Genomic DNA, 14,613 nt, shown 5'->3' with positions numbered 1-14,613 from the left:
TGGCTCTGGAATTGCTGGCAGTGTGTGTCCCAGCAAGACAGCAAAACTGTGGCTGTGATGTTCAAGGGTCCATGTGGTTTTGTGTGTCAATCCGAATATCATTTTGCGAGGGCACGAGTTAGAATGTGAATTTGTATAGTAATGGAGGAGCACATATACCATCCAAATAAGATGCTTTAAAGGGCTCACAGCATCCCCTTGGCAGCCACAGGAAAAAAAAAAACCAGTGGGGACAGAGAGGGCCCAATGTAAGAAGGAACATGGTATAACTGTGCACTGTGTGACTTAAAAAAACAACCCAAACACTAATCCAAATGTAGTAAGCAAATTTAACTCCAATTGCATCAGGAGTTAAAATGCACCCACAGCTTTTTGCAAACTGAGCACATGTTTTAACTCCAGCAGGGAAAAAAGAAGTCTCTTAGACTCATGACTTATGCACACAAAATACAAGCACTTTTGTGCATATAAAAGTCTCATGCACAGAACACACACATTGTGTGCACAAAGTATATTTTATGCACATAAAATTCCGATTACAGGTCCTGGCAGCACAGCTCCAGCTTCCGTCCATATTAGTCCACCTAGGACCAGAAGCTAAGTTTCCAGTGTTAAAAACACACAGGTTAAGCCAGTGCCCCAATCTACACTGGTGGGAAGGTGGGGGGGTGCATGAGGGGTAATAGCCAATGTCTTGATTAGCATGGAATTTGCATGGGAGGGCATAAACCTGTATGCACATTTGTGTGTGCAAAACTCCATGCTGCATTGGCAGTAAGGTTTGCACACACAAAAGTGTGCACAACTGCGAGTTGAACTGTGTGTTCTGCCAAACACATCTTATTACACAGGCCCCAGAACCAGTAGCCAAGGCTATTAAATACAATGACTGATGATCCATTACCTCCAGATTGGGAAAAACGCTGTCCTGCTTGTTTCCGAACACACCTCCATATGCTGTGAAATCTTCAAGGCTGAGCTGCGAGGGTAAAAAAATTACTATTAAAGTTAAAAGGTGGAGCAGAGGAAAGCGGTGTTTGTCCTGATAAGCTATGACCCGTTCTGTAAACTACAATGCCAGCTGTGCTCAGTTTATCAACAATAATTTGCTTTCTTGCCAGTCTTGCATCTTACAGAGCCAATCTGACTGACAAAGAGCAAGACATGCTTTTGTTCTTTTACACATCTTTCCTTCAAATAAGAACCCTATACATTATCCCTACCCTCACCACCCTACTTATCCGATTCATATATGGCATGAGTGTGTAGAATACAATTTGTGGCACTACTGCAAAAGATGCCAGGCCCGACAGGAAAACAGAATAAAGAATTTCCAAAGAATAAATGAACATTTTAATCAGTACAAACTTGCTGGCTGGATTTTTGAGATATTTCCTAGAACACAAACAATGCAATTTTCCTTTACCTTGGATTTTACATTAAAAGTCAAGATGGTGTTGATAAAAGGTCACTCATTTTACTGGAATCAGGGAGAAAGCAGAAGACAGACTGGATTGAGGAAATGAAACAATCCTATCACTATTTTTCATGACTGTCATGCCCATGTCGGAGAGAGACACTCATCAGCTGTGAACAGGCTGAACAGCAGCTCCATTCAGTCTCGTTTAAAGATTATGCTATGGTGGAAAGGAGAATCAGCTCAAGGCCAGCCTTATACAGGACACTGAATAGCAAAAATGGTAAAGCTATACAGAAATGAGGAGGAGAATGCAGCTAGGGAAGTGGCCGCTGAAAGCTGCCTGACAAGGATGTATGTTGACACCAGGCTAGAGGAGGACATGTGAACGTGTGAGCAAGAGGCAGGCATCACTGACAAGGAAAACAGATTCCCATCAGCCAGAGTTCAAATGAAAAAAATCATTTTGCATCCTTATAGTGGGGAAGATCCCCATCAGTACCTTTTCAACAAGGAACAGCAGCACATTATGGGACCTATTAGACAGCGCAAGATCTAGATAAGAGGCGAGCTGGGAGTCCGTAGTCACGTGACCCTCATGGGAGGCAGCAACGCTGTTCCAAAGAGAGCTAGGGAGGAAAAAAAACACATAGGGGGGTCACAGAGTCAGACAAAAGCAGGGGGCACGGCTATAAGAACATAAGAATTACCATATTGGGTCAAACAGAGGGTCCATCAAGCCCAGTATCCTGTTTCTAATCATGGCCAATCTAAGTCAGAGGTACCTGACAGGATCCCAAATAGTAGATAGATCCCATGCTGCTAACACCCAGGGATAAGCAGTGGCTTTCCCAAGTCTATCTCGTTAATAATAGTTTATGGACTTCTCCAGCAACTTGTCCAAACCTTTTTAAATCCAGCTATGCTAATTGACTATCATATGGTCTGGTAATGAATTCCAGAGCTTAAATGTGCATTGACTGAAAAAAGTTTCTTTTATTTGTTTTAAATGTGTTATTTACTAACTTCATGGTATGTCCCCTAGTTTTTGAATGAGTAAACAGATTCACACCTGTTCAAGTCTTTTCATGATTTTATAGACCTCTATCAAATCCCCCTCTCAGCCACCTTCTCCAAGCTGAAAACTCCTAACCTCTTTAGCTTTCCCTCACAGGGGAACTGGTCCATTACTTTTATCACTTTGGTCGCCTTTCTCTGTACCTTTTCCACTTTAACTATAACTTTTTTGAGATGCAGCAACCAGAACTGCACACAGTACTTCAGGTGTGGCCTCACCATTGAGAAATACAAAAGCATTATGACACTCTCCATTTTATTAATCATTCCTTTAATATAGAAATTACTTACCTGATAATTTAATTTTCCTTAGTGTAGGCAGATGGACTCAGGACCAATGGGTATAGTGTTCTATAGTGTGCTCCTGATAGCAGCTGGAGACTGAGTCAGATTTCAATCTGACGTCAGCACTACATATACCTGTGCACGAGGCTTTGCACTCCAGTTTTCTCCTCGAAAAGCAATTATGGATATGTTTGTGTTTAGATAATTTTGATTAACTTGATTACTCGGATTGGTTGACATGGTTTCTAGCTGGAGACCGCCAGAGCAGTCAACCGAGAAGCGCCAAAACCTGGTAATATGGGTGTCTGAACTAGAGATAAGGGTTGGCTTACCCGTGCTTGTGTTGCACTCAGGGGGAGGTTCCCCCGAGGATTCTTGATTGCGAGGCAGCCATGGACAGGGTGCTGAGTCCATCTGTCTACACTAAGGAAAATGAAATTATCAGGTAAGTAATTTCTACATTTCCTAGCGTGTAGCACATGGACTCAGGACCAATGGGATGTAAAAAAGCTACTCCCAAACCGGTTGGGAGGCTGCCTGTGGCCCATTTAGTATTGCCCTTGCGAACGCTGTGTCCTCCTTGGTCTGAACATCCAGACGATAGAATCTCGAGAAGGTGTGGATAAAAGACCACGTTGCCACCCGATAGATCTCTGTGGGTGAGAGCATCTTGGTTTCTGCCCAGGACACTGCCTGGGCCCTTGAGGAATGGGGCCTTGACTTGCAGAGGTAGAGGCTTGCCTGCCTCTACATAGGCCGCCTTGATTACTTCTTTGATCCAGCGGGCTGGATCAAAGAAGTAATCAAGAACAACGAACAGATGGTCCGTCTTTCGTACAGGTTCCGATGTTTCCAGGTATCGAACTAGGAGTCTGCCAACATTCAGGTGGTGAATGTTGCTCGTCTGGAGATGGCAGCGAGATGGTTTGGTTTAGATGGAAGTTAGAAACCACCTTTGGCAGGAAGGAGGGTACAGTGCGCAACTGTATGGATCCCGGCGTGAATCTGAGGAACGGCTCCCGGCATGATAGTGCTTGAAGTTTGGAGATTCGACGGGCTGAGCAGATTGCCAAGAGGAACGCCGTCTTCAAGGTCAGGAGCCATAGGGACAGACCGCGAGTTGGTCTGAACGAAGCCCCCTCTAGGAAGTCTAACACTAGATTGAGATTCCATAGGGGTATCGGCTACTTAAGGAGGTGGCCAAATGTGCTTGACCCATTTTAAGAAGAAGGAGACATCTGGGTGGGCCGCTAGGCTGGTGCCGTCCACCCTGGGTCTGAAGCTGGCCAGGGCAGCCAGTTGCACCTTGATGGAGCTGAGGGACAACCCTTTGTTCACGCCGTCCTGCAGAAATTCCAGGATCATGGGGATTTTGACTGTCCGTGGAAGGATGTCGTGGTCCTCACACCAGGCTTCGAATATTCTCCATACTCGTATATATGTTAAGGAAGTGAAGAGCTTGCGCGCTCGGAGCAGTGTGTCAATCACTGGTCCTGAGTATCCACTGTTTCAGGTGAGACCTCTCAATGGCCAGACCGTAAGAGAAAATCTCGTTGGGTCTTTGTGGAGGATCGGTCCTTGCTGGAGTAGATCCCTGTGTGAAGGTAGGCGTAGAGGGTTTCCCGCCAGACGTCTTCACATGTCCACGTACCACGGTCTTCTTGGCCAGTCCAGGGCCACTAGAAGTACCAGCCCTCTGTGTGTTCTATCTTGCGGATGATTCCGCTCAGTAGTGGCCATGGAGGGAAAGTGTACAGTAGGTCCTCCTGTGGCCAGGTCTGGATGAGGGCGTTGATTCCCTGGGACAGTGGTTCCCATCTTCGGCTGAAGAACTTGGGAACCCGGGTGTTGGACCCAGTTGCCAGAAGATCCATGGCTGGGGTTCCCCAGTGGTTTACTATCAGCTGGAAGGCTGCTGTAGACAGTGTCCATTCCCCTGGATCCAGACTCTCTGCTGAGGTAGTCTGCAGTGACGTTGTCTTTTCCCACGATGTGGGCAGCTGATATCCCTTGTAGCTTTAATTCTGCCTACGTCATTAGGGGCTCTATTTCCAGAGACACCTGCTGGCTTCTGGTTCCCCCCTGGCGGTTGATGTAGGCCACTGTTTTGGTGTTGTCCGACATGACTGACTGATTTGCCCCGGAGTCTGTGACTGAACTGTAGGCAGGCTAGTCTGATTGCTCGGGCTTCCAGTCGGTTTACGTTCCATGCCGACTCTTCTTTGTCCCATTGCCCTTGAGCTGTTAGCTCCTGGCAGTGGGCTCCCCATCTCCGCAGGCTCGCATCCATGGTGAACAAGGTCCATTCCGGTGGGGACAGGCTTGTTCCCTCGCTTAGATGATCTTCTTGTAGTCATTGTAGCTGGTTCCAAACCTTCGCCAGTAGCCGGAGGGGGGGTGGAGTAGTTTTGAGACATTGGGTTCCACTGTGACAGTAGGGAATGTTGTAGGGGGCCGCATGTGGGCCCTTGCCCATGGGACAACTTCTATGGTTGATGCCATGAGTCCGAGGACTTGGAGATAGTCCCATGCCTTGGAGAGAGTGGAGTTCAACCATGCTCGTAGTTATTCCATCAATCTCCTAGGGGGAAGGGTGACTTTGTTCCATTTGGTGGCTTTTGGATGTATTGATGACCCACCCAAGGCTCTGCAGTAGTTCCTTGACTCTGGTGGTTGCTTGATGGCTTTCCTCTGGTGATTTCGCTCTGATCAGCCAATCGTCCAGGTATGGGTGCACAAGGATTCCTTCTTTCCTCAGTGTCGCCGCTAATACCACCATGATCTTGGTGAACGTTTGGGGAGCCGTAGCTAGCCTGAATGGTAGGGCCTGGAACTGGTAGCGATGGCCCAATATCACGAAGCGTAGGAAATGCTGATGGATGCTATGAATTGGTATGTGGAGATAGGCCTTTATGACTGAACGCAGGGTTTCCATGTGGAAGCGGGGTACCTTCAGGTAGTGACTGACGGTCTTGAGGTCCAGTATGTTCCCTCTTTCTTGGGCACGATGAAGTAGATGGAATAGTGCCCAGAATTTTGTTGGTGCATGGGCACTGGTGTTATTGCCTTTAGGGCGAGCAGTTTTGATAGTGTGGTTTCCACTTCCTTCCTCTTGGAGGGGTCGTGGCACGGAGGAATCACAAACTTATCCGGGGGATGCTGTGGAAGTCCAGGTAGTATCCCTCTTGGATGATGGATAGGACCCAATTGTCAGACGTTATTTCGACCCATCTTTGGTAGAATAGGGCGAGTCTGCCCCCTATGATCTCTTCCTGTAGATGGGTCTGCTGATTCTCATTGCGTGTTGCGGCTGGGGCCTGGTCCCGAGCCGGCTCCTCTTTTGTTGTGTCTGTTCCGAAAGGACTGTCCCTTGCTGGCGGGGCGAGGGGCTTGGTAAGTGTTTTTGTATGGTCTAAAACGCTGGGATCCTCTGCCCTTGGCTCCTCTTGTTTCTGTCCTCGAGTAGACGGGGTACTGGGGACTCGCCCCAATTGTCGGCTAATTTGTCCAGTTCGCTTCTGAACAGGTTAGAGGTCGCGTCGGCTGACCAGCTACGAAGCCAGAGCTGTCTTCTGGCTGATACTATGGATGAGAGGCTCCTGGCTGAGGTGCATACCAGGTCTGAGGTCGCATCCGTGAGGAATGATATTGCCGGGTCTAATGCCTCGATTGGCGTAGTTGCGTCCCTGGCCATAGCCAGGCAGGCGCGTGATACCACGACGCAGCAGGCAGCGATCTGTAAGGTCATAGCTGATACATCATAAGACTTCTTGAGGATGGATTCCTGCCGTCTGTCATTGGCATCCTTGAGTGAAGCTCCTCCCTAGACTGGTATGGTAGTGCGCTTTGTGGTGGCGCAGACCAGGGCGTCAACCTTGGGAAACCTCAGGAGTTCCTTCGCTGCGAGGTCCAAGGGGTAGAGAGCTTCTAGGGCTCGCCCTCCCTTAAAGGTGGCCTCTGGAGCGTCCCATTCCAGGTCGATCAGTTGTTGTACGGTCTGTAGTGTAGGAAAATGGCGTGAGGTCTGGCGGAGCACAGCCAGGAAGGGGCTCGCCTTGGACTCTGCTGCATTGCATGTGTCCGGGATGGCCAATGCCTTCAGACTCGTGGCTACGAGATCTGATAATTCGTCTTTTGGAAAGAAGCGCATCATGGTTCGATACGGTACTGTTCCTGAAGGGATTTTCCCCTCTTCCAGGGGTTCTGATTCCTCCTCCGAGTCATCTGTGTCCCCTAAGGGAAGGTATTTGTCCAGGGGAGGCTCATCTGGTGGAGGCCGGGAGGGGCCTGGGAGGTTCTGGACCACTGGCGGGGGTTGTGGTTGTGCTGTTGGTGGCCCTGTCTGTGCGTGGATGTAGGATTGCCGCTCAGCGAAGAATCCCACCCAGGTGAAATTGCCTGGGACCGCATTGGATCTGACAGCACTCCCCTGAGGGCCCCCACTGTGGAGGGGCCGAGTCGGGAATAGAGAGGTCCGGGGTAGTCTCGCTGGTGGATCTGGAGTCCTCTACAGGCTGAGGGGGACCTTGTCTCGGTTTCCCCCTCCCCCCCCCCCCCGAGCTTCTTTGCATAGCAGGCACAGGGCGGAAGTCACCTTGGGCTGCGCCGCTCTCAAGTGGCATGCTGGAGAGATGGCTTGACTTTTAGCTGTCTTGGACAGTGGTGCCATGATCCTGTACAGGTGCGCGTGCCGGGAGGCCTGGTTATGCGCTCCGGGTGCGCGTGGTCCTAGTCATGTGTTCGGCACCCTTGAGCGTGTTGCTGTGCGCCCGGCCCCGATGTGCGCGCGCTGCTATGCGCACAAGTATTTTGTGCGCCCAGCTCGGTTGTGCGGACGATGCGGCACACGCGGTAAGATGGCGGCCCCCCTCAGGGGATCTCCACGTGGGAGAACCCTCTTGCCGGATCTGGGTCCAGCCCGGACGGGGCTGCTCAACCCGATTGTACAGACGCCGGAGGGACGATCTGTGCGGCCTTGGAAACCTAAGACTTAGAGAAAGTTGTCTACCTTACCTTGTCTCGGCGCTTCCCGGTCCTCTGCCGGGCGGTCTCCGGCTGCGGGGGGAGAGGGAATTACCTTCATCGCCACGCTCTGTTCTGCACCCGCTGCCTCTCAGCCACTCCCTTTTCAGGGGGCTAAGTCCAAGCTGGGACCGAGGCTTACTTCTGAGGGATCTCGGAAATCACCTCAGGAAACCTCGACAGGGGGAGGGACCCTTAAGTATCACCGCAGGAGAACAGGGCTCGTTTTGGAGGTAAGTTTTCTGTTTCTTCTTTAAATTTGGAGTTTGGTTTTCTAACACTGTGCAAGCGTGTGTGAAGTCCCGAACTGCTATGGAGACGGAAAAAACTGGAGAGCATAGCCTCGTGCACGGATATATGTAGTGCTGATGTCAGATTGAAATATGACTCCGTCTCCAACTGCTATCAGGAGCACACTATACAACGCTATACCCATTAGTCCTGAGTTCATCTGCTACACGCTAGGAAATAATAATTCCTAACATTGTTTTGTTTTTTTTGACTGCCGCCATACAGTGAGCCGAAGATTTCAAAGTAGTGTCCATGATGACGTTCAGAATCTTTTCCTGGATGGTAACTCCTAGTAGGGAACCTAATATTGTGTAACTACAATGTGGGTTACTTTTCCCATGTGCATCACTTTGCACCTGTCCACATTAAAATTTCATCTGTCTTTTGAATGCCCAGTTTCCCAGTCTTGCAAGGTCCTCCTGCAATTTCTCACTATCTGCTTGTGATTTAACAACTTGGAATAATTTTGTGTCATCTGCAAATCTGATCATCTCACTTGTCGTACCCTTTTCCGGAGCATTTATAAATATATTAAAATGCTCTGATCCAATGAACAGATCCCTGAGGCACTCTACCTTTCTCAAAAGATGGACTACTTAGTCCTAATCTATTTCCTGACTTTTAACCAGTTTGCAATCCACAATAGGACATTTCCTCCTAAACTATGACTTTTTAATTTTCTCAGGAGTTTCTCATGAAGGACTTTGTCAAATGCCCTTCTGAAAATCCAAATATACTATTATCCACTAGCTCATTATTATCCATGTTTATTAACCCCTTCAAAAAAATGCAGCAGATTGATGAGGCAAGATTTCCCTTGTGTAAATAAAATTATAGATGTGCCATTAAACCATAGAAATGATGGCAGAAAAAGACCAATCGGCCCATCCAGTCTGCCCAGCAAGCTACCACACTTATTTTCCCAAAACCATGTTTTGTCTTTTTTTTTTTTTTTTTTTATTAATTTATAAGACATACAGAATGCCAAAACATAAAAGTTCCAAACCCTGCAAAAAGCTACAAACAATAAATATAAAACTATGTACCTCCAATTTACACACCCTAAATCGCACATCTTAAATGTTTTTTTGTTTAACCCGAAGAACAAAGTGTTGCCTAGGCATCACAAAGCATAAACACAAGACACCCATTTATCCACACAATAATACATTTCCTGGAGCCCTACTAGGTTATTCCCACCGGTTAGAAAACCGCAACAGCTTCAAATGATCACAATAGACAGAAATCATATAAAAAGTTATCCGGCACACCTATAATCCCTTTCCAAAAGTCTCTAGAGAAACATCCAAAACCATGTCTCCCTATACGTTCTGTGATTTTGCTAAGCGCATCAAGGCTCTAGTAGTTTGCATTTCCTCCCTGTTCTTTTGGGTCTCCAGTTTAATGGAAGCTAGCTTCTGCTGGGCTTTGGAATCATGATCCTACATTTGCAGCTATTTTGGGGTTTCCCTAGAAATTAACTGTAAGAGTGTCCCTTCCTCGTATACACACCCTCATACAGGCTCCCTCACTCTCTGGCACACACACACACACATCCCCTCATATAGGCTCCCTCTCTGAAACCCACACTCAAGCATCCCCCCCCACCCACCCTCTCTCACCTCCCATACTCTCTCTCACACCCTCCCCAACCCCCTCTCACCAAACATGCTCTCTGTCACCCCCCTCGCTCACACACACATTCTCTCTAACCGACATCCCCCCGGCTCTCTCTCACCCTCCCCGACACACATTCTCTCTCACTGGCATGCTGCGGGACCTGCGCCGTTCACGGCGAAAATGGAAGGCCCCCGTGTGCCGCGAATGGCACACCGGGCCTTCATCTTTGCCGCGAACGGCGTGTGTGCCGCGGGACACGCTCTGTTCGCGGCATGCCAGGGTCTCCTCTGCTATATTCTGCCTGTCCGCGATGGCCGCTGTCCTTCGTACCTCTGGTGTGTTTGAGCCACCTGCGCGAGCACTGACAGACACACTACCAAGCCAGATATATTATGGCGCCATCTATCGGCAGGCTGTGGAACATGTGTGAGCACTGATGGGACACACTACCAAGCCTGATATATTATGGATGTTGAGTATGAGCTTGACCCTCAGAAAGCTGAGTAAACTGAATTACAATTGCAAAATACATGTTCTGATTTTTATCTCAGAAGATTGTAGTTTGAATGTACTTTTTCATGTAAAATCTATTATAAATACAATAATTTTTAATTGTGTGTGGGAAGCGCAGAGCAGGAAGTGTGCAGTTAGAAGGTTCGCCCAGAGCATTCAATATCTTTACACCAGCCCTGGCTCCATGTGGGAAGGCAGGATTCCACCTGGAGTTGTGTTGCTTGCAGTCAGTGGCTCTCCACAGTCTTGGCCAAGATTTAATTTTCTTTTTTTTTTTTTTTTTTTTAAACTCAGGGAACAGCATGGATCACTTCTGGTCCTCCCTCTCCTGGACTAGATATGCAGTGCAGGGCCTGGGAAATCATAAAAGTACAGGGCTGTGTAGAAAAGTTTCTATGGAACTGTGGTGATAGGAGGGGGGCAAGGCAAAAAAAAAGAGGCAGCAAGGTACAGGCATGAAAAGGAAGGGGGCAAGCCAAGAGTAAGTGCCTGTACACTGTTGGTGAGGCTTCTGACTGACATGGTTGGGCTAAGCTCTGAGAGGGGCAGCTGACTGTAGACCCAGTGAGTCTCTTGGAAAGTGGGGGTGTCAAAGAGTGGGAAAGGGAGGGGGGCTGATGCAGGATGGGAAAGGGATGGCAGCAAGCAAGAACTTTACATGATGATGCAGCAGTTCTGGGGCAAGGGGCACTCACTGTGTGAGCAAATGGGCAGCAGCACAACAGAGTGTGTATGTGTCAAAGAGAAAAAGAGGGAGTGTGTATATATGTCTGTGTGTCAGAGTGAGAGAGCCACCCACACATACACTCTTTCAGACACAAACTGTATGCATGCATCTCTCTATGACACAAATCCACACACACTGAAAACACAAAGATACACCCACACAGTGAGTGAGTATTTCTTGGTGTGCGTCGGTGTGTGTGTGTATGTACCAATAAAGTTGTCTCAATCTGAAAATCTGTATGACAGTGCATGTTTGATACTGGCTGACAATGTGGCTCGCTCTCTGTTGGGCAGCTGGTTCAAGAGGTGGTTGGTTGACAAGAGAATTTAACACCAGACCAGGATATATATCTATGAGAGATGTAACCAAACTTGTGGGGCACCCAATCGAATGCATAGATTGAAGAGGAACTGCAGCTCTGTTTGCTCAGCCCTGGTCTGGAGTGTGCTCTACTTCCTAGTTATGTAGGAAAAATGTTACATTTGTTTTGTATAATTTTTTGGCTCTAGTCTGCTCCAGGTCACATGATATTTCTTTGTTTAATTTAGATGTTTTATATATCATTCCAAAAGATCACAATGGTTTACAAAGTCAATATTCATATTTTTACAACATTCATATTCTAGGTCAACACAACAGCAAATCAGCTACATGTACAAGTTAGCTAGAGGGCTACTATCATGGTTAATACTCCATAAATGATATTTCATTATCCTTCACGTATTAATCAGTAAGTTGTCACGTTCCACATTACATTGTTCAATACTTATTACTTATTCTAGTAACATTATTTATGGTTTTGACAGTGACTATAATCGGCATATTGGTATTTTAGGTTAGATTATATGCATGCCTAAAGAGCCATGTTTTCAGTTCACGTTTGTTATCTGGTGTAATGATTCTGGCAGAGAGTTCCACAACTTGGGGCCCGCCGTGGAAAATATTTAGTCTCTTATTTGTGTTAGATGTGTACTCTGCGATGTAGGCACATTTAGAAGTCCTTTTGTTTTGTGATCTTAGGGCTCTCTGCGGTGTGTATGGTTTCAGTCTTACTCCTAATTGCACGGGTTAATGTTGTTGATGATATTAAAAATATGTACCTCTCAAGGATCAGCTTGACATGCATTTGGGCGCTGATGAAACACATGATGCTCAGAAAGCCCAAGTGGGAGTCAAACAGATAACCCTGTGGGCCGATTTTGAAAAGGATTCCCCATATTAGTATTTTCTTACAATCCACCTCGGGGGTCAGCCCCAGCCAACCTTAGCATCAGAAGCCCAGAATTAGTTGCTGTCCCACCCCAGCTTTGCCACACAATTTTAGCCGTCCCCGCACCCAGCGATGACAGTGACAGCCCTCCACCGAGAGCCGCAGCCGCCTCCAGAACCCAGTCCTGTGCGCCCCCCGAGTCTGCAACGGCAAATTCCTCCTCCTCCTCCTTCCCCGCGCAGCAGCCCAGGTCCTCGGCAGTGCCCCTCCCCTCGCTGGATCTTGCGTCGGAGGTGGCCCCGCCGGAAAGAAGCGCAGAAACGTCCAGATACGGAGCACGGGTGGCCGTGCACGCCTCACTCACCCCTGACTCGACCAGAGAAGCATCGGCACTTGCTGAACGCACAGCGCCGGAGCCACGAGCAACAGCAGCAGCGACGACGACGAGACAAACGCTCCAGCCCTCCCCAGCGCCATCTTCCCGTCTACCGCTCACCTGACCGACCATCGACCGTCACCTGACCGAGCCCCGCCCTCCTGACGCGTCACAAGGCGACGTCCCTAGGCCGAACCCTGCCCCTCCCCCCCCGAACGTCACCGGCTGCCGATCCACCCCGGCGCTTCACAGGCCGTGGGCCACGCACCGTCCCTGTCCCGCCCCTTCCCGGTACCCCAGGGGCTGTTAATCCTACCCAAGGTCCAACGCCATCGCTGTTCCTGGCTGCGGTGGAGCGCAGATTACTCAGTCCGAGCCTCCTAGGGCAGCCCCCTGCCGCTCAACGCAGCGGAAGAGGAAGCTCCAGCAGTCGCGGGGTTACAAGGAGGCATCTCAGAGCCGGGGCCAGGATTTTTCTGTGAGGGGACGATATACAGAATTACGTTCCCGCCCCCTTCTCCTTGCCTATACCAGCGTCTGCTTTGACATAGTACTTTCTCCTTTAGCAACAAAAGGCACAGCTGGTGGCAGATTCAGCAAAGCACCCCCCTGACCCAGCCTCCACCTTTCTCTTCCCCCATCCCAAGCCCACCAACCCCTTTCTCTTCCCCTGTATCTCCCTACTCCCCTCTGCGCCTTGACTCCCGATTTCTGCTCCACATCGTGGCCTGAGACCCCCCCCCCCCCCTTTTCTCCACCCACTCCTTGTCCTGCATCCTGGGCCGTGGCTACGTTTTTTGTCCCCTCCCCCCCCCCCCAATTGTCCCAGCTCATCAAATAAGCCCAGCTCGCTCCTGCAATCTATATTTTTAAAAACTGGCATGCTCCTACCCCCTCATCTCTGTCAGATGCAGAACCTCACCAAATACAGAATAAAGAAATCAGAAAGTATAAACAGAAAAGTGCTGAGAAGAACTGAACTGGAACCAACAAAAAACAGCCTCTACATGCAGAGCAACAATGGAAAAACAGACACAGTACCAATCTTCATAAAACATTAAATGATAAAATCAAGAAATATAAAATATCAATTATAATAGTAAAATCATATTCATAAAATTAATAAATATTTCAAACCAGTTAATAAGAGTATCCAAAATTTCCCAAACACCAATAAAATATTTCAAAACATCTCAAGATTTAAAAAATCCAATAATTAAAAAATGTTCTAATTTCCCCCCAAATTAAATATTTCAAAAGAGCAGAAACATCAAATTACACCCAATAATTAAAACGAATAAGGATTTAAACATTTCTCCCTACCTGGGATTTTTTGACTTCCAGTCTCCCCTGAGCTCATCGTGGAGTGGGGGAGGTAGGGCCATACACATTTTATCTTCCCTCTCACCCAAGCACAATAACACATTCATTCTTACACATTCTCACATACACAGGGGCCTTCTCCCTCACAGGGACCTTCTTGAGGGGCTACTGTTTGATCCTGAGAACTGCCCCTGTTTTGGGACTGAGTAGCTAGGAATTAAAAGTATGTGTATTTTGTGTATTAAAAGCACAAAGTCTAGAGAAAAAGTGGCTGGGGCCAGACCCATCCTCACTAGGTGATCGGGCTCGCCATCAGAATAATCCTGGAGCGAGTTCTGAGGGCCCTCAGGACTGCCATGCACCAGGGACAAATTGGGCGGGAGATCCCCGCCCCCCATTGCTTTAGCCTGAGCATCGGAGAAGAATTTCAAAATAGCCACCGTTCCCGCACTCAGCAGGAACAGATCAGTCCTCATTTTGTGGTTGGCTGATCGCTTGCCCGCACCATGGGACCGCGATCCAGACCCTGGCCTCACCCCTGACATACCCTCCCCTCCAGGGAGGCAATGCAGGCAGAGCCCTGTGTGGGAGAGCTGCGAAGCAGACTCCCCGTATGCCACACAACACGTCGGACGCATCAAATGGGCTGGCGGGGACGGATTAGACTCCCAACAGAACTGAAGGCGGCTAACGCAGTCCCGGAGGTCCCCAGCAGCAAAAGGGGACCGAGCTTGACCTCCGCAGCGCCGAAG

General features: G+C 48.6%; 1 protein-coding gene across 1 annotated transcript in view; it reads right to left on the bottom strand.

Annotated features, from left to right (window-relative positions):
* LOC115095924 (V-type proton ATPase subunit S1-like) overlaps nt 1-12,665 on the bottom strand; it is a 34,003-nt gene extending 21,338 nt beyond the window's left edge. Inside the window, 3 exon segments of the mRNA XM_029610274.1 lie at nt 905-979; nt 1,920-2,046; nt 12,527-12,665. Of these exon segments, the coding sequence (XP_029466134.1) occupies nt 905-979; nt 1,920-2,046; nt 12,527-12,639 (315 nt within the window). The 5' untranslated portion in view covers nt 12,640-12,665.
* Between the last annotated feature and the right edge of the window lie 1,948 nt (nt 12,666-14,613).

This window comes from Rhinatrema bivittatum, chromosome 1 (assembly GCF_901001135.1).
Source record: "Rhinatrema bivittatum chromosome 1, aRhiBiv1.1, whole genome shotgun sequence".
In the NCBI taxonomy this organism is placed as follows: domain Eukaryota; kingdom Metazoa; phylum Chordata; class Amphibia; order Gymnophiona; family Rhinatrematidae; genus Rhinatrema; species Rhinatrema bivittatum.
Note: the sequence above shows the minus strand (reverse complement) of the source record. Positions and strands in the feature narration are given on the sequence as shown.